Genomic DNA, 26,516 nt, shown 5'->3' on the forward strand with positions numbered 1-26,516 from the left:
ATTGAGTTCTTGGCTCAGTTCAAAGTGCTGGGACTGACCTTCAAAACCTTGCATGACTTAAGACCCAGGTCTTCTCTTGTCACCCACCACAGAGAATTGTCTACCTTTGAGGCTTTTTTGAGCTGCTGCTATCAGACATTATATGGATGACAATCAAAGAGAAAGAGCCTTTATGATTATGATGCCTTACCTATGGAATGCCCACCTAAGGAAGGTTTACCTGAGGCCCACCTTGCTATCATTTCAACACAAAGTGAATGTCTATTTGCTAACCTGTACAGTTTATAATTCTTTTAAGCTGCTGTGGGGTTGTTGTTTTTTTACTCTTTTATATTACACTGTGCTTTTCATTGATTTAGATTTCTGCACTATCCGTATCTATTTATTTTGCATTTTTGTAAGCTCACCTGGACATGCCATTTGACCTTTGAAGGTCTGGGTAAAAACTTCAGCAAATTCTTGATTAATTGTTTCAAACTTTGAGCATGAACGTATGGTTTTAGATATTTGAACTTTCCTTCTGAATACTCCTTTTATTTGTTTTAGCACTGGACAGATAAACAATACAGAAATTGATTTCATCGTGTTTGCTGCAACCCTGTTTTGAGCAACCTGGAAAGAGAATCATACGTTGTTCTGATAAATATAACAGTACTGGCAAAATTAGCTGGTTTTTCCAGTGCTAACTTTTCAGCATGAGGCCGCCATGTTCCCAAGGTGCTGGCTTTCATTTTGGCATTAAACACCCTGATGGTGCAAATTCCATGCTTCACAAATTTGGAGAAGGTTCAAAAAACTGCACAAATCATTTTAGTGGCAAAGAACATTCCTGCATCTCCAGTGAAATAATATCAAATAGTGATCTCCTTCCTACAACCTTGGGGAGCCATGATTAGTCAGAGTATACAATATTGGACTAGATTAACCAGTGGTCTGACTCTGTTATATTAGGCTATTATTTTTGTTATGCCTGTTGAATCAAGGAGTTACTATCTGAAAAAAATGTAGTTTTTCATTCTTGCTTTCAAACACCAAAATCCAAAAGAAATGAAACTTCTTGTGTATGTTCTTTGTACATAAATAAGAAAAGACTACCCACCCCAAGGTAGCAAATAGTACTTCAGTAGCTCCAATAACCATAGCAATAATTTTGGCAGGTTCTTAACAATAAGGAAAGGGGATTGTATGGATGTATTTATCAATACGAACATGAAGTATTTGAGAAGGAAAGTCTTCTATTCAGCAGGATAAGGGAATCAATTTAAAACACACATATTGCACTTTTAATTAATGTTCAAGTACTCTTGAGAGCAAACACACACAGAGAGATTTATTTCCTCACACAATTGTCAAAATATGCTGAAATGCAAAACACCAATGAGGAAACAAAAGAAGCCTGTGCAGATTTACCACCCAGTGGAGCAAAACAATCTTTTCATCTTGATAGTAGTTCATTAAGCGCTCCCATTCCTTTCCTCTTGATACTGAATTGATGTTATCAAGGAGTTAACAAATGCACCAGATTTTGTTTGTGGCTTCCTCACAGTGGGAATATGCATGCTTTCTCACTTCAGCCTTCAGCTCTGGAGTTGATGGTCGAATGAGGGGATAGTTGGTAATAAGGGTTTCTTGGTGACATCAGCCCTTTCCGTGCATTAATACTCCCAATGTTACTCAACATAGGGGCAGAGACCAGAAGTGTGTTGAGTTGCTCCACTCCCCAGTCTTCATGGAACAGCATGGCAGACTGAGAGAGTCTTGATGGGGAAATCCTTCAAATGCATTCATTTGGTATAAGAATATATGGAACCTGGCAATTTCTGAGGGGAAATAACACATAATTTAAGAGCTATACAACGCAAAGAACAGCCACAGGCTGTTTATACAACTTGATAGCACTCTACTTATATTAACAGTGCACCTTGGCAACACCAGTTTTCAGCAGTATCTACAGAAAACTGGAACTTTGATTGGGCTTTGATTTCAAATGCTAATTAGCATTTACAGATATCTTTGCTTCATTTCCTCCACCTCACATATACCGCTTATTTTATTTTTGTATTCTTATTAATATGGAATATGTCATATGAGATATAATTTGATCTCCCCAGGAATGCTGTTGCCATGACAATCCCATAATGAGGAGTTAAACCTTGGGTTCCTTCCAGATTTGTGACGCTGTAATGGACTGTAATCATCTCACTGGATGGCTTCAGGTCTCCTAGCTTCAGGTCTCCATCTATGAAATAGGAATGATAGTGGTTTGCCTTATGGGTAATTGTTTGGGGCAGTGAAAACAACTGCAGTGCACCTTACAGGGCATTAATTTTGCAATTTACTTATCTTGGGTGGTCCATATGGTGATTTTATGTCCTTTAAAATGTAATGAAGTCTATGGCACAAGACTTTTGGTCAAATTGCACCTCCTAACAAGAAGCTGGGGCCAAAGAATTTTTTAATTTTATTTTACCAAAAGCAGGCTCAAGAGCCTTCCCAGATGTTTCCAGTTCAACCCCCCCCACTAGGGGATTTTTGAGCATCATTTTTGGAAGGTACCTCTGGTGTGACCATTGTATCATGTTGCCTCAAGTTGATCAGTCGCTTTTTTAAAAAGTCTATCCTGATTCCTCAAACTCCTAACTATTTTTTTTTTCAATGGCTCTGGTCCCTTATAAGGTATCTTAGATTTATAGGTCTCTCAATGAAACTACTTATCATTAGAATGAGCAAATAAATAAATGAGAGTACAGAGAATGATGAGGAAAGGGGGGGGAAGGTGTTCAAGTAGACTGATCTTAATGATTCATAAATTTAATTGTCCAAATCTTCTTATTAAGGTTTCATAACCATCTTATGAGGATGACACAGTCATAAACTAAGCACAGTGCTAAATGGAGGTTTCTCTGTGACTCTATCACTTTTCAGTGCTAACATCATTTGCAATGGGTGTCAGAGTGGAGCTTGAGTTTGTAAAGGACAGTTTTGTCCAGTGCTTTTTTTTCCAAAAAAAAAAATGTTTAGGGGTACTCTCATTTTCCTACTCATATTGAAATACTGCCACTCAATGAGGCCAAACTTGGATTCACAAAATGTTTAGGGTATGCGTACCCCCAGAAAAAAAGCTCTGGTTGTGTCCTTAATCTGCACACCCAATTTTATCCTGATTTTTCAGTTTTCAAGGCAGCTCTCATACTGTGTGAACTGGGTTCGCGTCTCCGCTCCTCCACATGCAGCTGCTGGATGACCTTGGGCTAGTCACACTTCTTTGAAGTCTCTCGGCCTCACTAACCTCACAGAGCGTTTTTTGTGGCGGGGGAAGGGAAAGGAGAATGTTATCCACTTTGAGACTCCTTCGGGTAGTGATAAAGTGGGATATCAAATCCAAACTCCTCTTCTCTGCGGGCATCATTTATGGCCCCTTTGAAAATGGGTGTGAGGTTGAGCTGACAGTTGTCTTTGAAACATAGACGGTTACCCCTAAACACCTCCCACCAACTTTCTTTCCCTTCTTTGTCACCAATGGAAAGAACATGATGCACTGCCTCCCCACTTCTGAAGATAGGTATGGCATCGAGCTGGTATTAAAATACAAAGCGTAGCATGTTATCCTACACATGCTTCCTGAATTGAATTGTGACATTGCTGTGTTCAGCTGAGCCATGTGCATGCTTTTAGGGCTGCTTTATCCACTGGTGGGATACATGGCAGACTGAAGGCATGGGGAGCAGAGACTTAGCTACCAAACTTGCTGATAACACAGGGCATTGCCACCAGGTACAGCTCATTTGCAGACAGAATGCTAAGTCAAACTAAAGACCCCAGCTCACTTTAAGGATGATGGTTTTGATCTGGCACATGCTCCCACCTGGCACAATGAAATGCCATTCACCACCCCAGGCCACTATTTTTAAAAGAGAGCAAACTCTTCTAAAGGGAAAGAAAGTGTAGCTCCATAAGAGTTGTGGGTTTCAGCCTATTCTTCCTTCTAAAATCTGCATTAGAAATGCCATTAATGCTATAAGTCCTGTGCACACCCTTCTTTGCATTTGGCTCAGTAAATCCAAATGGACCTATGATTGTGCCATTTGAGCCTGGAGAGGTGAGAGGCTAGTATATTAACCTTTCTACTGGTGTGAATAAAAACCAATATGGCTCCAAGCCAAATCTATTTAGTTTAACAGCTGGAGCCAGATTATCTCATCTCTCCCAGAGTACTTAACACCAGCAGGTCTATATGGGGGTGGTGGGGAGCCAAATTCTTCTGCCTGCTTTCCAAAGAAACAAGATGTGAATGTGATTGAAACTGCTAATTGTTTAAACAGTTCTTTTTAAAAAAAGAAAAGAAAAAGCCTTGATTTCAGCTATTTCACATCAGGGCCTGGTGCCTATTTTTATTGGAGAGCCACAAAATTAAAGTACACAGAGCATTTCCCTTAATGTAATACAGTGGACGTCAAGTTGACTAGGGAGACCTTTCCTCCATAAAACGACAAATAAGAAGAGCCATTTACACCTTACAGCTGAACTCATAGCATGGCATTACTGCGACAGTCAGGAGGGGGCAGGGCCATCACAACAGTCATTTCCATTGTCTGACACACTCCCATCTACATTTTGTGGGCATTTCAATGTTACAACCAAGAGAAGGTAGCCCCTAAAGTGCTACTAAGAGGGACAGAGTGGTGTAAAGTGTTAGACTTGAGCAAGAGAACTTCATTTCCGATGCACGCCTGCAAAGTTACTCTCTTCCTCAAAATCACTAGAATTAGTGGATGCTGCCCCCACATTGTCCTTAAGCTAGGGGCAGCAAAAGTTTCAATTTGGCAAAGTTGCTCCCTCTCACAGCTAAAAAGAAAAATATCTGTCAGTTCATGGATTCATTAACCGTGTAGTCACTTAATCACAATCCAGATCAGAAGATTTACTCATTCCTAATAAATCTCTTCATTCAGTTGGTTACATGGCCGCTTAATCACAGCTAGAATCCAATGAAAAATGTAGTTGTATTAATTTATTAGATCTTTAGGACCATAATTCATAACTTGAAATTCTATTTTCCATCTGTACAACCTACCCTTGAAATAATTATGAGAAAGGAAGAGGAGGAGGAGGAGGAGGAGGAGGAGTTGTTGTTTGGATTTGATATCCTGCTTTATCACTACCCAAATGTGGATGTGGAGGAGCAGAGATGCAAACCCGGTTCCCCAGAATACGAGTCTACCCCTCTTAACCACTACACCACACTGGCACCAAATAAAAATGCCACCCAAATCAACCATCTGAAATAACCTGCCATTTCCTCTTGCTGGGGAGCGGGGTGGGGTGTGGGGGACACCCTACTTTCCTCCTGCTCCACTAAGTGTGATGCTGAGTGCATACTTTGCACTGGTAATAGTAGAAGCTTGCTTTTATAGGGAGGCAACCTAGCCAGCATCCTCCCGGGTCTAGGGAATGATGGTTGTGATCCTGCAGGTGGCCTTCAGCTGTAGGCATGCAGCTGACTGAAAATGACCTCTGACCACAATGTTTCCCCAGCCGCTTAGTTTATATATTGTTAAGGTTGGTCACGTGTTCCCTTTTCTGCTTCAGAAAATGGGCAGATTCTAGACTGCAAAGCTGCGAAGTTTTGATTGAGTGGTCACAGCTGTGCATCTCAGAGATTTTTGCGGGTGAGTCCACTCTCCAGCCATGACAGAAAAGAGCTGCAAAGTGGGAACCATGAAAAAATGTTGGGCTCTTGGTTCTTTTTTAATGTCTGGGGTGCATTCTGCTTTGAAGGAAAAACAAAAGGTGGAATGGACTGGTGTGATCTTTTATTTCTGCTTTATCTGGCTCCTGGTGTCAAAAAATTGTTGCTAGCTCTTCTTCACCTTCTGTTCTCGCTGAGGGTAGAATATAGTGAACTGACGTTTTGCTTGGAATGGTATCAAATCTCAACATAGCACTTTCTTGCGATTTTTGGCTCAGATGGATTTTATTGATCTTACTTATTTTATGGCTGCTACTTTTATGGTGTTACCATTGTCTTTATTCTGAGCTTTACTGTATTTGTTTTATTGATTCTGAATTGTGCCCTGCTCTAGGAGTTTTATACAAAAGGTACACCTGTACATTTACAAAAGGAATAACTGAGCTGAGATGTTGCTCACAGGTGACTAATGAATTAACAAATTCATTCATTAACTTTCCCTCAGTGTGTACAATGGTGGTTGAAAGCATGTTTTTGATAGATTTAACAAATTAACAGCATTCACTGCTTGATTTCTTAGTGAATGCAGTTAATCCACACTAACCATGAAAATCAGGGGGAACTCTCTTTTACAATCTAAAATTGCATTCATGTTAATGGCAACTGTGATTTGAGTAGGGTTAAGCGTTTTATGTTCATCCCACTAAAGTTATGCAAAATTGATATAGTGGAAGGTTGAATGTTGGAATCCCAGCAAAGTTTTCAACTCAAGGTTGAAAAGAAATTGTAGCTTTCAGACATCCCTCAGTGATAGGAAAGGTTGGAACAAGCTCTAGTTGGCCATGGGACCACGAGGTGAGACAAAGGGCAATCTCAAAACAGATTTATGTGACTGGACTACTTTTATAAGGGAGGAGGCTCCCAGTATGCTTTCAATCTGGAAGCCCTTTTAGAGATGACCAAAAATAGTTGCAAAAGTAGGTTTAACTGCTAAAGACTTTTTTGGCTCACTGACTTCTATCTCCAGGGCTAAAGTGTGCAGATTGTATAACAGCTGAATGACTGGGATGTACCAGGGTGAGGGTGAAGAAAAGGTCATTGAATTTTGCTTTATGAGGTTGCCCCCCATAATTAAATAGCTTACTTTATCAACCTTCAAAGAGGGCAGCAAAAAGGCTGAAATGCATATCACTTTCTAAAACCTCACAAAGGGGCAGCTTCTAATAATTATTTGCTTTCATGATGTTTATCAGTGACTAAATTAATGCAGTGAGAGAGGAGAATCTTACAGCTGGACCACTGTAAAATTGGCAGAGCAAAAATGTGCAATGTTCCAGTACACATTTTAATGCATGCCTCCTGATCTATATCAGGAAGGAGAAGAAAATAAGATAACCATTCTGAGTTGATTGGTTTAACCCAATGCAGAGTAGTGGGGGGTGGCAATCTTCATGCAGGCACACCATCGGGGGGTTGGGGGCACAAAATTATCAAGGAAGGGGCTGTTCCCCCTCAAAATTCCCCGGCATACTTCTTCATGCAGCTTAAAGTTGAGCTATGGAACTCATTCCCAAAGGAAGCAGTGATGGCCACTAAGCTGGATGGTTTTAAAAGAGGATTAGACAAACTCATGGAGGCTACTGGTCACAATGGATATGCTCTGTCTCCACAGTCAGATTCAGTAATGATTCTAAATACCACTTGCTAGAAACCGCAGGAAATGAGAAGTAGCCAATACAGTGCCAGTATAGGACTACAACTCCCATCTTCCCTGACCACTGACCATGCTGGATGGGGCTGATAAGAGCTATATGTAGTCCAACAACAGCCCAATGATTCTCCATCCCTGAAGCACTTTGAGGTTAGAAATCTCCCTCTCCCCTGCATTTTGCCTCAGCATTCGTTTTGGGGGTCATCTGAAAGTGTACCCTTACATCACAGGTAACAGGTTACATAGCACAGTGCTATGTAAGATGAAACCCTTTTTCTTGGCACTCAGCAACAAAGGCATCTTTAGATGCCATAGTCATGGCTGAATTTTCATAAATGCATTCTCTGTGTAACTACCTCAGACTTCTGCTCTCAATCAAATTAATCCAGAAACTTATGCTGTTTCTAAAATAAATAAAACTTTTCCAGGAATTTAATTAGTGAATAGAAACTTTTTTAAAGAGATAAAAAAGAGGTTTGCCTTTGTGCAACAGATGACGCCTCTATTGACATTCCACTTGCATTGTTCATTGACATAATTGAGAAAATCATTAACAATTCCCACCTAGAGCCCACAGAGAAATAATTGAGTGAATATGAAGCTGCTAAATTGCAGCTCTAGTCAATGGCACAAGAGCAAACAACTGTATGCAAAATTCAGAAGATTGATCCTTCCCAACCAAGTTCACCTTCCAGAAGACAATGTTCATAATGCAGCTAGATGGGAGAAATAAAGACTTGGTGAATTTGATTTCCGATAATTGCTTAACGAGAAAAGGTTTAATTTGGATTTAATGGCTCAGTATTTTCCCTCATTCTTTATATCGGCAGCATAAATTTCTCCAGGAGAGTATACAGTAAGGAGGAGAAGCCCTTTGAGTCTCCAAGTGCTGTTGGACACCAACTCCCATCAATCCTAGCCAACATGACCAATTAATAGGGATGGTGGGAGTTGTAGGCCACAACATCTGGAGGGCCACAGGTTCCCCGTTGCTGCTCTGCAAGCCTCCCTCTTCCTACCACAATGGGCAGGCTTGTCAGATGCTTCCCACTCCATATGGTATGTCATGTCATTTGCAGAGGCAAGGAGGAGAGCTTTGTCTGGATTTTTGGGAAATCCCTCCCCATGGAAGACCATGAATGTTCAGTACTGTTAAGTCTCTGAAAGAGTTCCCGGGGGAAAGGGGTTGATAGTTAAACCACTCTGAGAACGGTAGCTCTGTGGGGGAAACAGGGATCTCCTAACAACTCTCAACACCTTTAACAAGCTACAGTTTCCAAGATGCTTTGGAAGAAGCCCTTACTGTGTAAAGTGCTAAAGTGTTTCAGATGGGACTATTCTTAAGCACTACTCTGGATAGCTCACAACAGCGACCAGCCACCATTAATGTACAGTCTCAGAGTGAAAAGTTGGAAGACCTTAAACACAAGCATTCCATGCCCAAAATAGGAGATTGGCTCCATCTGTCTTTGGGGGAAATGCAGTGCATTGCTTGGATCTGCTTGTTTAGACACTGGAACCACACACCCCTTCTCACAACTCATATTACTAGCATTGACGTTGCCTCTTCCACATTTCGGCAGCAAATGTTCTTCTTAATCTTTGTGCCACTGCCATCTCTTGCGTGACAAGTCCTGTATTCCTGATGCTTTAAAAAAAGGCAATTTGTGCTTACTTTGCAGAAGGCAGTACTCACGAGTCACAAACAGATCACCCATGTGAAAATATTATCCCTGCAGTTCTGCCAAGGTCATTGAAGACCTATGGTAAAATGTTGAGTAAGTGAAGACTGCATGAATAAGTTGAGGCCACTGTCACCCTGAAGTCTTTCTTGAGTCTCTCTGTTACTTGTCTTCTCCACCTGTTTTGACTTTGAGCATTTCTAGACAAGCAACCAAGTTATAAAATATGTATTTTATCAAGGCTAACTTGAGAAATCTGTATCACAGGACTTCAATGACTTTACCTTGAGTATTTTCCAATGCCCCCAATAACCTTTTTACAGTATTAAGTCCCCATCTGGAACCGCCCTTAGGATGAATGTATTTCTAACACGAGGCGCCTTTATTTTCATAGAAGTAATGTTGTATGTATATATTATGCAAACTATTCAGGCTGACCTTGCACATTTTCCAGAGGCAGACAAGATTACAAGGGTTGGCTTTTTAGTAAAGGCCACGCAACCTCTCCTATGTTGCCTAATGATCAAAGTCCATCAAGACTCTTATAGACATTCTTTGGATCTTCTTTGCTGGATTCCTATGGACCTTGTTTGACCTACTATCTTTACCAGCCAGCTCTTATCCAAAGTATAGGTAATTAGATATAGCACACAGAGTCTCTCTGCATATGGAAAAGGTTACAGGTCAGCTCCTTGGCTAGTGCTGCAAATCCTTTTATTTCAATAGAGCTATGCCAATTACACCAACTGCCAGTTCATCCCAGTGGTAATTTGAAGCCAATGCGACTGACAGTGATATTAGGCAGAGCCTGATGAACAAGAGGAACAACGTTCAGCAGTGGAGCACTGACTTGCTGATCAGTAGAAATATTTTCCTAGCTAAACATGCTCATTTTCTCACCGAACTGAGGACCTAAGTGGCTTGAATTACAACTGGGATAGAGTGACAGCTGGCAGAATTGGCAGGTCCCCATTGAAATGAAGGGATTTGTGGTAGCCAAGTTCCTGATCCCTCACCTTCCAACTGAAACGACTCTGACTCATGCCAGGAATTGTTCTGCTGCTCTGAAAGGGCATTACTCCAGTCACGTTGCTGTCGTTCAGCTGCTGCACTTATTAAATAATGAAGTAACAAGAAACCTATTACATCTTTCTATTGTGGGCTTTGTGTCCTAGTTTAAGCAGGTCTGTGCTTTTCTGACCAGCCCATTCAAACCTCCTAGTCACTTTGCCACTGCCTTTGATCCCAAAGTGTCTTTCTTCGCTGTTCTGTAGGCTCCCTTCTCAATAACCTTTAGTTAAGATGGCAAGTGCTCACCCTCTTCACCCTCAGAGGTGACTCCTAAAAAAACTAGCAAGGGGCATGACGAAGACCAACATTGGGGGAGCAAGAATTTATCACTCTGCTATAGAGTGGTACCTTGGGTTACAGACGCTTCAAGTTGCAGACTCCGCTAACCCAGAAATAGTACCTCGGGTTAAGAACTTTACCTCAGGATGAGAACAGAAATCACGCGGTGGCAGCAGGAGGCCCCATTAGCTAAAGTGGTGCTTCAGGTTAAGAACAGTTTCAGGTTAAGAACAGACCTTCGGAACGAATTAAGTTCTTAACCCGAGGTACCACTGCATAGGGCTTTAATGTCCTGTTACCGAAAGTTAGAACAGTGAATGGAATGGTGAAAAATATCTGAAGGAAGCAGCTGCTATCCCTTGAACAGAGGTCGCTACTGTGGTGCCCATCGGTACTAATGTGCCCACCAGTACGTCCTATGATTCCTGTGAAAGTTGTCAGTAAGTATACCACCCCACCCCACCCCCCAAAAAAATCACAATGCATGAGAGACTCTTTGCACTTCCTGCTCAGTTGCCCCTTGCATTGGCTCATCCCCATCTACACTGAGAGCATCTCCTTAAACATGACCACATTTTCTTGGATGCCAGGATTGGACAGCTATTCTCCCATCTGTTCTGAACAGAAAAGTCAAAATAAAACACTTCTCTCTGTGAGTAACTGCAGTGGTAGCTGACATAGGTACTTTTTCCCTGACCGGGGGGAGGGGGAGGGGAAGGGAAGGGGGGGAGAGAGAGAGCATGCTTGCACCATTTTGTGCCCCTGCCCCTCTCTGTGTGTAGTTTTGTTTTGTTTTTTTAGATGTAGCAGCCATTATATTATGGCATGCCCCACTGCAGCCATTTTGTGTTGTAACATTCCTCCACAGCAGCCATTCTGTGACTGATACCCCATGACGCTTGCTCGAGAAATGTTCCCTAATTGCAAGTAACAATACCTGATTCTTGTACATAGACACATTCTTATATAAATTTCATACATAAAAGCACTTCTAAGAGCTTTGCAGTAAACCTCTCACATAGTCTCACAACAACTTTGTGAGGTGGTTGTTGACGCTTCTGCTTTGTGAATGGAGGAGACTGATTTGCTCAGCCATGCAGAATGTTTATTGCATAGGAGGTATCTAAATTTGACTCTCCTTGATCCAGTTTTCAAAGTCTATATCCACTTCGCATAACAGAGCTAATCACTGACAGTACTAGATAGTCTTCGTCCTCCAAAGAAGTCTGCAAAAGCAGACTCACAATTTGCATGCATAAAACATTCTCCCTAGGATAAAAATGGGGGGCGGGGGGGGGACATGGATATAAATCTGATACCCATTGTCATGGTCCAGTCTACAGGCGATCGAAGTCCCGGCCGAGGACGTCGGGATTGGGGGCAAGATGGCGGGGTGAGAGCAGGAATGAGAGTCCAGAAGCCAGGGGTTCGAGGGCAGGAAGCACAGAGTCACAAAGCCAAGGGTCCAAGGATCAAGAAGCAGGGAGTCAGGAAGCCAAAGTCTGAGGCTCATGAAGCAAGAAGCCAAATGCAGCAAGGCAGGAAACGTGTTGCTGTGGCAAAGAGCCGAAGGGAAATGCTGACCTTATATCCCTTCCCGGCTCTTGCCACCACGTGCAGTGAGTTACTAAGCGGCCTCACCTGTGTGGCCACTCCTTGCCTCTTCAGAACAAACTTAGGAAGGCCCCAGTCCTGCAAAGCCCTACTGGTCACAGGGCCTGGCTCCTGCACACATTCCTGACACCCATGGCTACATGTTCAGTCCACACACATCCCTTATGGATAATAATAATAATAATAATAATAATAATAATAAAAAAAAATTTTATTTATATCCCGCCCTCCCCAGCCAAAGCTGGGCTCAGGGCAGCTAACAACAATCAAATAATCCAACATTCTAAAAACATTTCATTATAAAAATTAAATAATAATAAATTGATGGCAACCGTTAAGCAAAATTCTGTGCAGATTGCCAGAGGAGGGAGTCAGGCTGTGCCCTGACCAAAGGACTGGTGGAACAGCTCTGTCTTGCAGGCCCTGCAGAAAGATGTCAGGTCCCGCAGGGCCCAAGTCTCTTGTGACAGAGTGTTCCACCAGATTGGAGCCACAGCCGAGAAAGCCCTGGCTCTAGTTGAGGCCAGCCTAACCTCTCTGTGGCCTGGGACCTTCAGGATGTTTTTATTTGCAGACCGTAAGTTCCTCTGTGGGACATACCAGGAGAGGCGGTCCCGTAGGTACGAGGGTCCTAGGCCGTATAGGGCTTTAAAGGTTAAAACCAGCACCTTAAACCTGATCCTGTACTCCACCGGGAGCTAGTGCAGCTGGTATAGTACCGGATGAATGTGATCTCGCAGCAAAGACCCCATAAGGAGTCTCGCCGCGGCATTCTGCACCCGCTGGAGTTTCTGGGTCAGTCTCAAGGGCAGCCCCACGTAGAGCGAGTTACAATAATCCAGTCTGGAGGTGACCGTTGCGTGGATCACAGTGGCTAGGTCAGGGCGAGAGAGATAAGGAGCCAACTGCTTAGCTTGGCGGAGATGAAAAAATGCCGCCTTTGTTATAGCTGTAATCTTCGCCTCATAGAGAGGGAGGTATCGAAGATTACATGAATAGTACGGTTGGTTTTGACAGCATCAGTCAAATTCTTGAAGGATGGCAGATCCAGTTTAGGTCTCACCTTCCACTCAGGATGGCCCCAGTCTTCACTTATGTAAATTTTCAAGTAGAGAAATTTTGAAGGTTCATGAGACAGCTGCCTTCCTATGCATCTCAACTTTTTTTGAAGGTGTTATCTGAAGTGGGTGGTGCCATGGGTCTTACGTGACCTCTCTCCAGCGGAATCCCAGGTTGGAGAAAGGGAGGGAAGCAGTGACAAGGTCAGCACAGTGCAAATGCACCAGTAGAGCCAATGGAATGCTTCTACCAGCACATTTGCACCACACTGACCTCACTGCCATATTGTCCTTCCCTTCTCTATACAGGTGACTTTGGTAGAGGGAGGTCAGGTAAGCAGCGCAGAACCTACTGTGCTGTCTGCTGCTGGTTGGAATTAATCTGCAGCAAGGAACTATTGCTTTCCTTTAGGTTTAGTTATTCCCATTCTGTCCACTGATTCTATGTGGCACAGTTCTCCAATTTATCACAGGAAGCAAAAACAAAATAAAATTGACTAAAACAAAAACACGTTGTCAACAACAAACATGAAAGATTGAAGACAGTTGCAATAACTTGTTTATGGAGGATTTAGTATGTCAATAAATTTGGATTAAAAACAGACTTGAGAAAGGCAGACATTCTCGAGGGCACGCGTGTACTTGTAACAGCAGCGTAAGATTAAAATCTTACCGCTTTCTAGAGGTAACAGTTTTATGTTATTTGTAATTTTAAATGGATTTGATTCATCTGTCTGGTTGCCCTACACAATAACAGCAGGTCTTGTCTTATCAGGGTATACAGTATAGGCCTATAATAGTTTTAACTGAGTATTAAACTGAGACGCATGGAGGTTATGTAAAATGAAATACGTTCCCTCATATATTGTCTTGCCGAAGGTGCCAGTGTACTTTGGGCTTGAAGCTCTTGTATATTCATTTTTGCTTTGGGATTCTCAGTGTCAGAATTTTGCATAATGGAACTCCAGAGATCTGGTCGACCATTTCTGCAAAACATTGCCTCAGAATAGGCATTTAACCTGTCTCCTGTGAGAAAATTATATCCACCTATTCTTTCTTCCAGCCTTTGTTTCCTCTGAAGCCATTTACTTAAAATGCTAAGTTTATTCAATACTTGCTTTTAAAAGTCCTCAGCTACATATATAAGACAGCTTTTGGGGGAGAAATTTACATTGAGTTGGATGCAGACCAATTCAGGTTCCACTGAAAACGCCAATTGTTCTGCAAGAAGATGGAGAAGGATGCTGCAAGCCTCCACAGCATCCCACTTCTAGCCTGAGTGCACTGTGCTACATCAAAGGCAGCCACCAGACTCTGGCGGCAGAAAGGCTTGATGCACTATATAAGAGAGGGGCTAAAACTGGAAGAGCCCAAACATAGTGACTTGGAACACTACAAGTTCATTACAAGTAAGGAGGGAGTCAGAAGACCAAAAAAAGCTAAGAGTCATACACCAGAGGGGGCAAAGGGCAAGAAGCAGAGGCAGGTAACGCACAGACGAAGGAAAAGGAAGTGAGGAGGCTGCAGCAAGAAAGCCTAATACAGTGGTACCTTGGTTCTCAAACACCTTGGTGCTCAAACAACTTGGAACCCAAACACTGCAAACCCAGAAGTGTTCCGGTTTGCAAACTTTTTTCAGAAGTTGAACGTGCTCCGTTTTGAGTGTTATGCTTCCAATTTGAGTGCCACACTTCCATTTTGAGTGCCACACTTCCATTTTGAGTGTTACACTGAGGTCTGTTTTTGCTATTTATTTTGTGGTTTTTGTTTTTGCGGCTCTTTTTTGTTTTTGTGACTGTGTAGAACCCAGTTCAGCTACTGATTGATTGATGGTGTGACTGTTGTACAGTACATTGTTTATCGCTTTCATTTTATGGAACAATGGTCTCGTTAGATAGTAAAATTCATGTTAAATTGCTGTTTTAGGGGTTGCTTTTAAAAGTCTGGAATGGATTAATCCATTTTGCATTACTTTCTATGGGAAAGCGTGCCTTGGTTTTGGAAAGCTTTGGTTTTGGAACGGACTTCCGGAACGGAACCAAGGTACCACCGTAGAATTCTGTATGGAGGCTGCGGGGCAGGAATGTCTGAGTGCTAAGACCCAGTCATGAGTCAGAACTCGAACCACTGTAAGAAGCAGGGTACTTCTGACACTGTTCAGATGATAATAGTCTCTGATTCTTTAGGGGACAAGGGAGCCCCCAGATACACTCTGAAGTTAGGGTCATTCTGGGTAGGATTAGCCTGTCCATGAGGCAGACAGAGGCAGACACCTCAGGGGGCAGGCTCACACACACACCGCCACCAGAGAAGTGAGGGGAAGCAGAAGCAGCTTTCGGTTTTTAAGATTTTTATTAAATTTTCATAACTTTAACCAATTAATTTCAAATTTGTTATACATTTCTCTTATAATTTGACTTCCCACCTTTCCTTTCCTTTCCTTTCCTTTCCTTCCATCCACTCCACATTCTGCATAATATCACACATTTCACCTAATACATATTCTTCTATTTCGTATATTATCATTTTCTTGGCAATTGCCCACAATTTCATTTGGTTATGATATTTTTTTTTCAAATAATCCAAAAAATGCAGCTTCCGAGTTTTGACGAGATCTCGCAAGAGCTCCCTGAGATCTCCTTGAGATCATGTGGAGGCCTCAAGAGGCCTCATGAAACCTTCCCGATACCGCAGTAAGCAAAGCAGAATGTCCTCTGGGTAATCTGGTGGGGCTTTCACGAGATCTCACCAGAACCCGGAAACCGCAGCCATGTGACCAAAGTTAGTGAGACTTCAGAGAAGGCAGTGGGGAGAGGACAGCGGACCTTCCTGTTTTGCCTCAGGTAGAGAAACGGGATGGGCCAGCCCTGAATCTTGGGCTCTCAGAGCAGTCCTGGAAGCAGGGCTTGACATATGACTAACTTAAGTCCCACCAAGGGGACCTTCTTTTTCTTTCCCCATCTTGCAGGTGTGATGTTTCATATTTATTGGTATGGTATATTATTTTTTAACAATCCAATTTCTCAAACATTCAGAAGGTTTGGAAACAATTCTAGTCAACATGACTTCGGTGTCATTTTTTAATATACATATTTATGGGAAACTGGTGGCTGACAAACTGCTGGCTGACAGCCATCTCGGAGGCTGTACAATTTTATTATTCCCGCTGTATAGTTTCAGAAAGATGAATAAACCTGCAGTACTGAGGAAAAGCATTTATCATCATTAGCCAGCATGTCAGCCCTCTTATTTGTGGGAACTGTCCTAGTGCATTCGTATTTTTGCTACCTTCCTTCTGATACTCGCCTCGTACAACTAGCACAATCAGTAAGTCCAGTTCTGGATGAGACATTGATCTTCATTTGATTATAGACAACTGCTCACCATCTGTGGCTGGGCACCCATTTGCTATAATATTATGTCTCATTAAAGACAAGTGATATATTGAAGTCATCACACCTTTGGTTTCCAGATGACAAAAGCCTTAAGCACACCCTGGTGTCTCAATAAATTACTTTTTGGCATATGTCCCATCTGATGCTCAGTGGCTTCTATAGCACCTCTGTAACATGCATTGTGTAAAAGTTTAGGGCCCTCATAATTTATACAGACATCTAGTAAAATATTTAAATCTGTCATGGCAAATAAGTCATCCCTAACTGAGATGTGTTCAGAAAGGCCAGGAAGGGACAATTCACACCAGACACGGAAAGTAGAAGAGAGGGATTTTGTTGTAAAAAAAAAACCCCAAACAAACAGAAATACTTGTGTTTAACATCTTTAAAAATGCATGGCACACTGCTGTGAGAGAGGTTATTGGAGGAATGCCCCTTGGATTTGCTGGTGATTTTCCTAGTTTTTATCTTTAGCGAGACTTACAAATTAAAAAATCTGCTTTCCTCTGTTCTCACTGCATGACCCAGTGACATGAACTAATACGCTTGCTCCCCCAGCTTCTGTGAACAGTCGTGGGCTGCAAGCTTCAAGTGGTTTAATGCATAACCTACTGGAGTTTGGGCTGATGTGTTGGCAGAGGATAATCAAGGACTTTGGAATGCCTATCAGGGGCACAAAATCAGCGGGAACAAAACCGAAGCCATCCAAGTTGGGAACTCTCAAGGCTTCAAGTACATAATCTTGTCACACTGGAAGAGGCTGTATTACTGCAATAAGCTGCATGTGGGGCTGCCCTTGGACCTCATCCAGAAGCTGCAGCTGGTGCAGAATGTGGCCACGAGCCTGCTGATGTCATCATTGTTAAAACAGCTACACTGGCTGCCCATCTGGTACATAGGGGGGGGTGAAATTATACCCTCCAAGATTTCTCAGATAAAAACAGGGACATTCTATTCTACACCAGGAAGCTTCTCCCATATTTGATGTCCCTCACACATATATGAAATATACTCATATACATCTGTCGTTTTGAGCCAATTACAACCTCTCAGCCCAACCTACCTCACAGGATTGTTGTAAAGAGAAAAATGTGTGAGGGAAGAGTTCATGCACAACACCTTCAACAGATAAATAGAATGAAATAAAAATGTAGCTGTTAGTTGCCTTACATCCCTGTCAGAAAAAAGGATGATTATTATTAATAATAATAATAGAAATTGTGAGAATGATCAGGAACATACCAGAGAGTAAATTCTATTGAACTCAGTGGCTCTTACTTCTGAGTAGACATGTAAAGGCTTGCAGCATAAGGCTTAATTTACAATGAAGGAATAAGCACTTCACAGGTTACTGAAAAACTGCTGGCTGCTGAAGTGCTACAATTAAAGTGGATTGGTTATATTTTTCTTCAAAATTATAGGAAGGGCTTTGTATGTCAGCTTCACCATTTCCTTCATTTGGTGCAGATATTTTATTTTCAGTTTTATTTCCATTTTTGCACCTGCACCCACACACCCACACACCCACACACACAAGCAAGGGCTCCTGTTTGCAAAAAGGACAGGAGGGAGTCTTGATCTCTCCACCACTTTTAATTGTTCTCCAAGATGTGGAGGGGAATAAAAAGGAAAACAGAGACATTCCGGGATCATATCAGAAACCAAGACGGCTTCTTTAATTCCGGGACAGACCATGGAAAATAGGGACACTTGGCGGGCATGTGAAGTGAATGGCAGGAAATGTTTTGTATATTATTGATAAATATAACCAAAAACAACAACCCTGTGACGCATAACTTGCAATAATAAGCAAAAGCTGTATGACATTTCCTTCAATGATATATGAAAAAGGCACTTATATTGGAGTTCTGTTGATATTAATGATAAATTAATCAATTTATACAGTGAGTAATCTGGGAATACTTGATGCTGTCTATGTGACAACCCTTTAGACAGATATACACCCCAGTCTTCTCCTCTGTGTTTACTATTTTATCTTTTAGCGTGGCATTTCTATGCAAAGGTATCAGAGAATTGCCAGGGTCTCCCTTTGCCCACTTAGTCCCCATATAAACATTTTCCTCCTTCCCCTTTCCTTCTAAATAGAAAATGTGTCCAATAGGTCAGAACATACAGTGAGAGAAGGCATGCATGAACAGATGGCAGAAGCATCCTTGAATAACCTCTTTTATCCTTACAATCGCTCTGAGCTTCTGCACATGTAAAAAATAAAATGTGGGGGTTTTCCGCATAACTCGGTGTAATGAATGTTATTAAAACAGAAGGAATATAAGGGGGGAGGAATGAAAGAAATAGCAGATTTGGCAATTAAAAAGCTGATGTTGAGCGGCTGAAAATTACTAGGGGAAAATTTATAAGAGGTTTGCAATGCAAGAGGGGAAAGCAGAATTCAAGCCTTGCACCTTTTTACACCATGACTAGGAAAACAGAATATTCAGAAAGAGGCCACATGGCAGGCAAAGCAGGGTGCTTTTGAGTTCCATTAATTTTAGTCAGAATGTGCACTTAAGGCTGTAATCCTATGCATATACAGTGGTACCTCAGGTTACGTACTTAATTCGTTCCGGAGGTCCGTTCTTAACCTGAAACTGTTCTTAACCTGAAGCACCACTTTAGCCAATGGGACCTCCTGCTGCGCCGCCAGAGCCCGATTTCTGTTCTTATCCTGAAGCGAAGTTCTTAAACTGAAGCACTATTTCTGGGTTAGCAGAGTGTGTAACCTGAAGCGTATGTAACCCGAGGTACCACTGTACTCACTGGGAGAGTGTGTGCTATTGAACTCAGAAGTTCTTACTTCTGAATAAATGTGCTTAGGATTGTGCTGGACATTTTTCCTACTGAAATAAAATTGAACTTTTAGCTTTGGCTGAACAATGCCGCATTGATCTCCCTCTTTAATCAGTGGGGAGGGGGCATTATTTAAAGAGAGCTACACAGAATCTGCAATAAGTTTGCCATCTTTTACTTGTTTCTCATGAACCACGTGTTATGGCTGTAAAAAAGAGAGATTTCACACACACACACACACACACACACACACACACACACACACTATGGCTATTAATAATGTAAGCACTCCAAGCTGCCATTTAATTTTTAATGTCAGGCTTGAATTCATGCTATGAATTATTATGCTGTCAACCAGCGCGATAAAACGCAGAATGGGAAAAGTAGCTGAGCTATACGGCGCCTAAAATAGGATTCGAATCTACAAAGTTACCAACAATGAACCTTTTAAAAGCTCAGGCCTGAATGTACTGTATCTTTACCTGTTTCCTGTAGGAAAACATTTCAGTGGAGAGGACGTTTAGAGCAGGGGTCAGCAAAAATTTTTAGCCGTGGGCCGGTCCACTGTCCCTCAGACCTTGTGGCAGGCTGGAGAAACGGCACCGGGGGGGCTGGAAGAAGAGGTGAGGGTGGCAAGTAGTCCTCCTCCCCAGCCCCAGCCACTGCACTTACCTTCCCTGGGGCTGCTGCCACCACTGCTGCTTCTCGTGAGTAGGCAGAGAGAGCTCGTCCACTCCATTCTCTGGGCCCCCAGGAGCACCAGGGCGGCAGTGGAGGGAAGATGAGCAGTGCAAAAGGGCTGACTCCGGAGAGGGGTTGCTTAAAATGGCGCTCAGCCACCTCAGCCGAGCCATCTTCCTCCTCTAGGCAGGGCGGGGAGAAGCCAGGAGGAGGGAGGGAGGAGGTGACGCCGCGGTGTGTCTGAGGGAGAGGGGGGGTGGAATGGCACAGGGGGTGGAATGGTGCAGCCCAAACGAACAGAATCCCCACGCTGATCCACGGACAGTCCTGAAGGCCATTGGGCCTGATCCAGCCTGCGGACCTTAGTTTGCCAGCCCCTGGTTTAGAGCCCATGATTTCCCCCAAAGAATACTGGGAACTGTAATTTACTCCCCCTCCCCCTAAAGCTACAATTTGCAGCACCCTTAACAAAGTACTGTTCTCGTGAGTCTTTGGGAGAAGTAATGTCCTTAAAATGCATGGTGAGAAAGCAGCAACCTGTGAGCTGGAAGCTGGACTCCTGAAACAGCTGCATTCACCTAATGCCACATGGAAGGAACCAGTTGGATTGGGTCCATTTTGTTTAATAGTGCCTGTTGCCATTTCAGCAGGTAAAGCCATAATAATTTCAAGGAGTCTTTGACATGGGTCAGGGAACATAAAATATCCTCAGTGGCTCAGTGGTACACCACATGTACTGCATGTGAAAATGTCACAGATTCAATGCCCAGAATCTCTAGATAGGGCTGGGTGAGGCCTTGTGTCTGAAACTTGCTGCCAGTTTGTGGCTACAGCACTGAGTGAGTGCTCTGCATAAGGCAGCTTCCCATGTTCCTGTCGATTCAATATTGAGAGTCTCATAATACAAGGCTCTAGGTAGCTACTAAAATTATACAGGTTGAAACCTTTTGTTTGGGAACGTCTCCTTGATTTGTTTCTGTTCGGCTCGCCCTTGTTTGAATGTCCCCTAAAGGCCAGGAATGTAACTTCTGGGTCTGCATTTCCAACTGGGCATTTATTAAAACTATTCATTTAGCTGATGAGAAGTGCTTTGGCTTGACCTTGGTGCCTTTGTGCCATTTTTGTTTGATTACGGTGAAGGTGTGCATGCCTCGAAAGTGCAGAAAGGTCTTGGCATCATCTAAGGGCAGAGTGGAAGGAATACTTTGGAAGCTGGCCAAGTAACCCTGAGATGAGTCATTTGGAGAGAAGAGGCTTGGAGGATGAAAACTCTCTGTGGTACAATGGATGAAAACAAGCTGTACCATATACAGAGCATCGCAATTCAAATCATAAACAGAGGAAGGGAGCTCTCTGAGCAATGGAGCTTTTCTCAGAAAACATCCAGACTTACTGTCAGGAGTTCAGCCTACACTTGACTGGAATGTTCCCTCCCTCCTGGTCGATCGATCAGGAGCTTCATAAGCTTTCTTCTGCCCGAACATCACAGCGACTGATGCCAACCAACACCGGCACACTTAGGGATCCGCAAAGTTTGAGCATCATGCGTAACAGACCTCAGCAACTCAGCATTTTGGCTAATCTAATTTATTTACATATAAACACACACGGAGCACTGCAACATGGCTCCCTCTCTCTCTAGCACCAGACAGCAAAGAGAAAAAGGACAAAGGACAATAGTTCCACTTCACGGAACACAGTAACACAAACATCCTGTCTTCGTCACTTCCCACTCTGTGAAGTCAAAACATATACCGTCATGTGAAAGACAAAAATCCCATGACTGCAATCATGGATCAGGAATTCTAACACTTACAACACTGGAAAATGTCTTTTGAGCCCATTATTTTCAAACTTTGATGCCAACACTGCTTAGGATTAAAGTCTGGAAAGCAAGAAAATGCAAAATAAAGTAACTTCCATTCTCCAGCATGGTAATTTTAATTGTTTCCTGTGAGAAATTATTAAACCTTTAGGAACAGAAGCTATTATATAAGTACAGCTGCTACTTCAGATGTAAGCAGAAGCAAAGGATGATCAAGTCAGAAGATTCTTGTCCCATGTATGTGCAAAGTCAAACCAGTGATTTGTTTCTTGCCTGCAAAGCTTTTTAAATAATGTGAGTGTTGCCACCTAGTGGTTTTATTTACTTCACAATGAATACCACACAAAATGAATGCAAATCACATATGACTCATATCTAATCATTAGATTAGAGTCTAATGTTCAGATTCATATTTTTTTTTTAGAAATAGAAAAAGCAGTAAATAAATACAGTCAGTGGAAAAGTTACTTCACAATGCAAAAATAAACCGAAGAACACTGAATTCACCATTGCCAAATTAAGATGCTACAGAGAAATACAGGGAAGCCATGCATTGAGGGAACAGCTGTTTGCTTAGACATCTTGAACACCACTTCTAGTTGGTTGGTTGTTCATTTAATAATAGAATCAAGCAATTTTAGAACTGGGAGGAATCTTTAGGACTCATCTAAGCCAGTTGTTCTCAACTTGTATGAATACAGGTGCTCTTTGTTACCTAAAAAAAAAAAATTCCAGGGGCTGTTGGTGGCCACATGCTAATCATTGTAATGTTAGGCTTCATTAACTGAGAAAACATAATGGCAAAAATTATTATGAACTTGGAAACTCTTTTAGCTTGCATTGATTTCAAAAACCTTCAGTGCCTTTTTTTTTTTTAGTTGGATAGGCAATTAACAGGCTTGTTTCACAAATAAGGGAGAAGGAGCGTTGCTGGCTTGGCTTGGTTTGGTTTGCCTTTGTTCTAGTTTTTAGCATGTGCTTAGTACCATAGTTTCAGGCTGTGAGCCACCCTGATATCTATGGGTGGAGGGCAGTAGTAGTAGTAGTAGTAGTAATAATGGTGATTATATTTTTTGCAGGGCTTGGAGTGAGTGGGTGATGGTCAGCTGCGAGTATGAATGGGGTTGCTGCTAAATGGTCTGGCGTGCTTTACAACCACTAGGGACCTTGTTGGTGGGGCCGGAGAAGGAGCCCACCCCCAAAGAAGAAGAAGAAGAAGAAGAAGAGCGAAGGGAGGAGGCTTCCCTTCCCGAGATAGAGTTGCGTGTAACATTAAACACAGGGCACGATTCCACGGGGAGAGAGAAACCAGGGCAGCAGCTGCTGTTACCTACGGCTCGGGCTAGATGTAGCTGAACAGGACGGGCAAGCAGGGCTACAAACCCAGTGAGGAGGCTCCGCCGCTGACTAGAGGAGGAAGAAAGGGGGCAAGTCGGGGGCACCTCTCTTCTCCTTCTCCTTCCTTCCTTCCTTCCTTCCTTCCTTCCTTCCTTCCTTCCTTCCTTCCTTCCTTTTCCTCATGCTCCGCTTCCTCCCTACCATCGCCTGCCTCCCTCTTCCCACAGGGCGGGCAGGCGAAAGAGAGAGATAGAGGGCGTTGCGCGCCAGGGCAGCCATATAGTTGGCGGGGCACAGCTTCCATCCTAAGCCTCTGCAGGGATCGCTCTCCTCCTGCAGAGGCTTGGGAAGGAAGCTGCAAATCCGCCAGCCATATGGTTGGCAAGGCGCAGCTGGCAGGCATGCAGGGAAAGGGGAGGCCACCGGCAAAGCCGCGCAGCTCCCCCACTTGCTGCGGTGCCCCTGAGAGGCTGGTGCCCTGGCGCAATGAACCACTAAGCCCTATGGGAAAGACGCCTCTGCTTACTGTTCATCAGCTGGCTGCAGTAGAAGTCAGTACAGTGGTACCTCAGGTTACAGACACTTCAGGTTACAGACTCCGCTAACCCAGAAATAGTACCTCAGGTTAAGAACTTTGCTTCAGGATGAGTACAGAAATTGCACAGCAGCGGCACGGCGGCAGCAGGAGGCCCCATTAGCTAAAGTGGTGCTTCAGGTTAAGAACAGTTTCAGGTTAAGAACAGACCTCCAGAACGAATTAAGTACTTAACCCGAGGTACCATTGCAAATGTAAAGTCAAGAAAGGAACTGGCTAGTCAATTTTTCTCTGCCACTCTAGGGATTAACGTGCCCACCTGTCCAACACTGTTCACTGCTTCAACAGTTCACTGAAACCAGGCCGATAAAGCAAAATTTCACAAGTTGAGAGTAAACCACCCAGAGAGCTAAACCAAGCCTGGTTGATGCCAGGGCAACTGGACACCCATTTTAAGTGTTCCCTCTGGGTACAAGTGCTGTCTGGAAAGAAATCCGCACACCTAGGATATTGAGCAATGTCTCATCTTCAGCTCTTTATGATAAGGGCCTGCCAATATGTAACAGCCACTTGTTCTCTAAGCATGGCAACAGAGAGACTTAAAAGACGGCACTCTTCATTAAGTGTTTTCCACAAGATGAGCATGCACATTTTCTGTCACTGAAACCTCAGTTCTATACTTGCTTCCCCTCTCATAAGCAGTGGCGGAGCATATGCCTGTGCTGCCCAGGGCGGGCGCACTCCCAAGGAGGGCGTGTCGCAGAGGGTGCCCTCCCAGGTGCAGGATAGCCGCTTGGGTGCCCGGAGCAGCACGCACGTGCCCTGCAGCCAGGGGCGGAGTGAGCCACTTATGGGGCCGGAGTGAGCCGCCATGGCAGACATTTGGCGCACTGCCCGCCCACGACTCCCAAGCCTCCCCCAAGCTGTCAAAATGAAGGGGGAAGGGAGGAATGCCGCCAGCAAAGCATCACAGCTCCCTCCCCTTACCCTGCCCCACTGCCCCACCGCTTCCTACACCCCTGATCATATGTACCATTAAACTTAATTGGGTTTGTGGAGGACATGGAGCATTCAGCAGAGCCTCTCACACCCCCTTCTTTACCCAACTTTGCATAACAGCCCTGCAGTGCTGTTATCCGGGTCTCACTGTCCAGTAGTTGCTGCCACCACCATCCTTTTTTGTCAGAGAGCCAGTGTGGTATAGTGGTTAAGAGCGGTAGACTCGTAATCTGGTGAACCGGGTTCGCATCTCCGCTCCTCCACATGCAGCTGCCGGGTGACCTTGGGCCAGTCACACTTCTCTGAAGTCTCTCAGCCCCACTCACCTCACAGAGTGTTTGTTGTGGGGGAGGAAGGGAAAGGAGAATGTTAGCCGCTTTGAGACTCCTTAGGGTAGTGATAAGGCAGGATATCAAATCCAAACTCTTCCTCTTCTTCATCTACAGCACCAGAAACAAAGAGGGGAATTGGGGGTGCACCAAAGCCATTGGTTTTTCAAAAGGCCCTGATCCAGTGCACCCTGCACTCTGTGGCAAGAGATGGTTGGCATACATGCTTAGAGAAATGAGAGTGGGCAGATCAGGGTCTTTCTTCCCAGAGTTTCTTCTAAGTAGACATATTAGGATTGCACTGCACTTAAAAAGGCCAGAGAGAGAGAAAAGATCTCTGGAAAGGACAACTTACTATTGACTTTCTGTCTCTTTTTGTAAAGTCCCTTTCTCACACAGGGAAAAGTTCTGAAGAATGGAAGGCAAAAGGTGAAAAGGCGAAACTGTTCATTAAAGCTGGAAATACCTGACAAGTGTTATAGCATCACAAAAGAGTCTTCAAGTGTTCCAGCATTCGGAGGGGGTGGGGCAGAGAAAGGGAATAAGAGCAGGCTTTTAAAAATCCAAGGACAAAAAAAAGAACAAATTCACTAATGGGAAGAAGAGAGAATGGGGTATAAAAGCAGATGCACAAAAACCTGTGCATTTAAGTGTTTTGAATTATGGAAGCCTTTTTAAAGAGAACCTAACTTGTATTATGAATTCTGACAATACAGCTTTGGGGTTGTTATTGTTTTCTTTAAAAAAAAAACTATTCTTGCAATAAAAGTCAGTGGTACACTGCAGCGGTTTGGTGATAATTTCTACTTTTTTACAAATAAAAAGTTTTAGAGATACAGCTGAAGTGAATGGTGAGGCAGAAAGATCTCTAAGCAGCAAATCCCTTTGGAAGTAGCACCTTCAGACTAACCTGTTATTCTCAATCTCCACAAAAGTGTGTCCGAGCAGTGAAGAGGGTGAACAAGCTGCAGCTGCTGCTGCTGCCAGGGCCCTGCACCTTTGCATTTTCCCAACTCCACATGCCCACAAGAAGTGTCCTGTCTGCCTGAGATGGGGCAGGGCTGCATCACAGCCCCCAGAGGAACAGGAACAGGGAGACTGTCTTAAGGTGCTCTTTGAAGAAGCCTCCTCCCTCCTTTAAATGAAGGGGTGGGATAACTTTTTGTGCCCCCTGCGATAACCGCGTAACACCTGTCTCCCCTCCTGGTTGGGAACTACTGGTCTAGACCAATCACCTACTACTCAGTGTGGGGTTTACCCCAGAGCTGAGGGACCAGTAATTGTTTGATCTGTTCATGACTAAGCCACTCCCATTTGTGTTTCACTGACACTCAAACATAGGTCTGTCCCATTTAGTGTGGATTTTTTATTTAAAAAAATCAAGCTTCACATTTAAATTGCATGTAAATTATTGTTTCGATTTATATCCTACCCTTCCTCCCAAACACCCTTTTTGCCGGTTTTGCTTATGCCTGTAGACTTATATTCACAAAAATTAACAT

At 43.4% G+C, this 26,516-nt stretch overlaps 2 protein-coding genes across 2 annotated transcripts in view; one reads left to right on the forward strand and one right to left on the reverse strand.

Moving 5' to 3' along the window:
- LOC307216071 (G-protein coupled receptor 35-like) overlaps nt 1-26,516 on the forward strand; it is a 307,342-nt gene that overhangs the window by 94,030 nt on the left and 186,796 nt on the right. The gene's annotated exons all lie outside the window — the stretch shown is intronic.
- Nucleotides 1,675-26,415, reverse strand: LOC307217414 (uncharacterized protein; the record flags this gene model as incomplete). Its single annotated transcript, XM_079978565.1, has 5 exons — nt 25,925-26,415; nt 25,370-25,422; nt 21,805-21,873; nt 2,153-2,239; nt 1,675-1,820 (listed from the first exon to the last, which is right to left on the reverse strand). Exons 1-5 carry the CDS (start codon nt 26,017-26,019, stop codon nt 1,675-1,677), a joined length of 450 nt encoding a protein of 149 aa, XP_079834691.1. The 5' UTR covers nt 26,020-26,415.

The sequence above is a fragment of the Podarcis cretensis genome (assembly GCF_951804945.1).
Source record: "Podarcis cretensis genome assembly, chromosome: 5".
Taxonomy (NCBI): domain Eukaryota; kingdom Metazoa; phylum Chordata; class Lepidosauria; order Squamata; family Lacertidae; genus Podarcis; species Podarcis cretensis.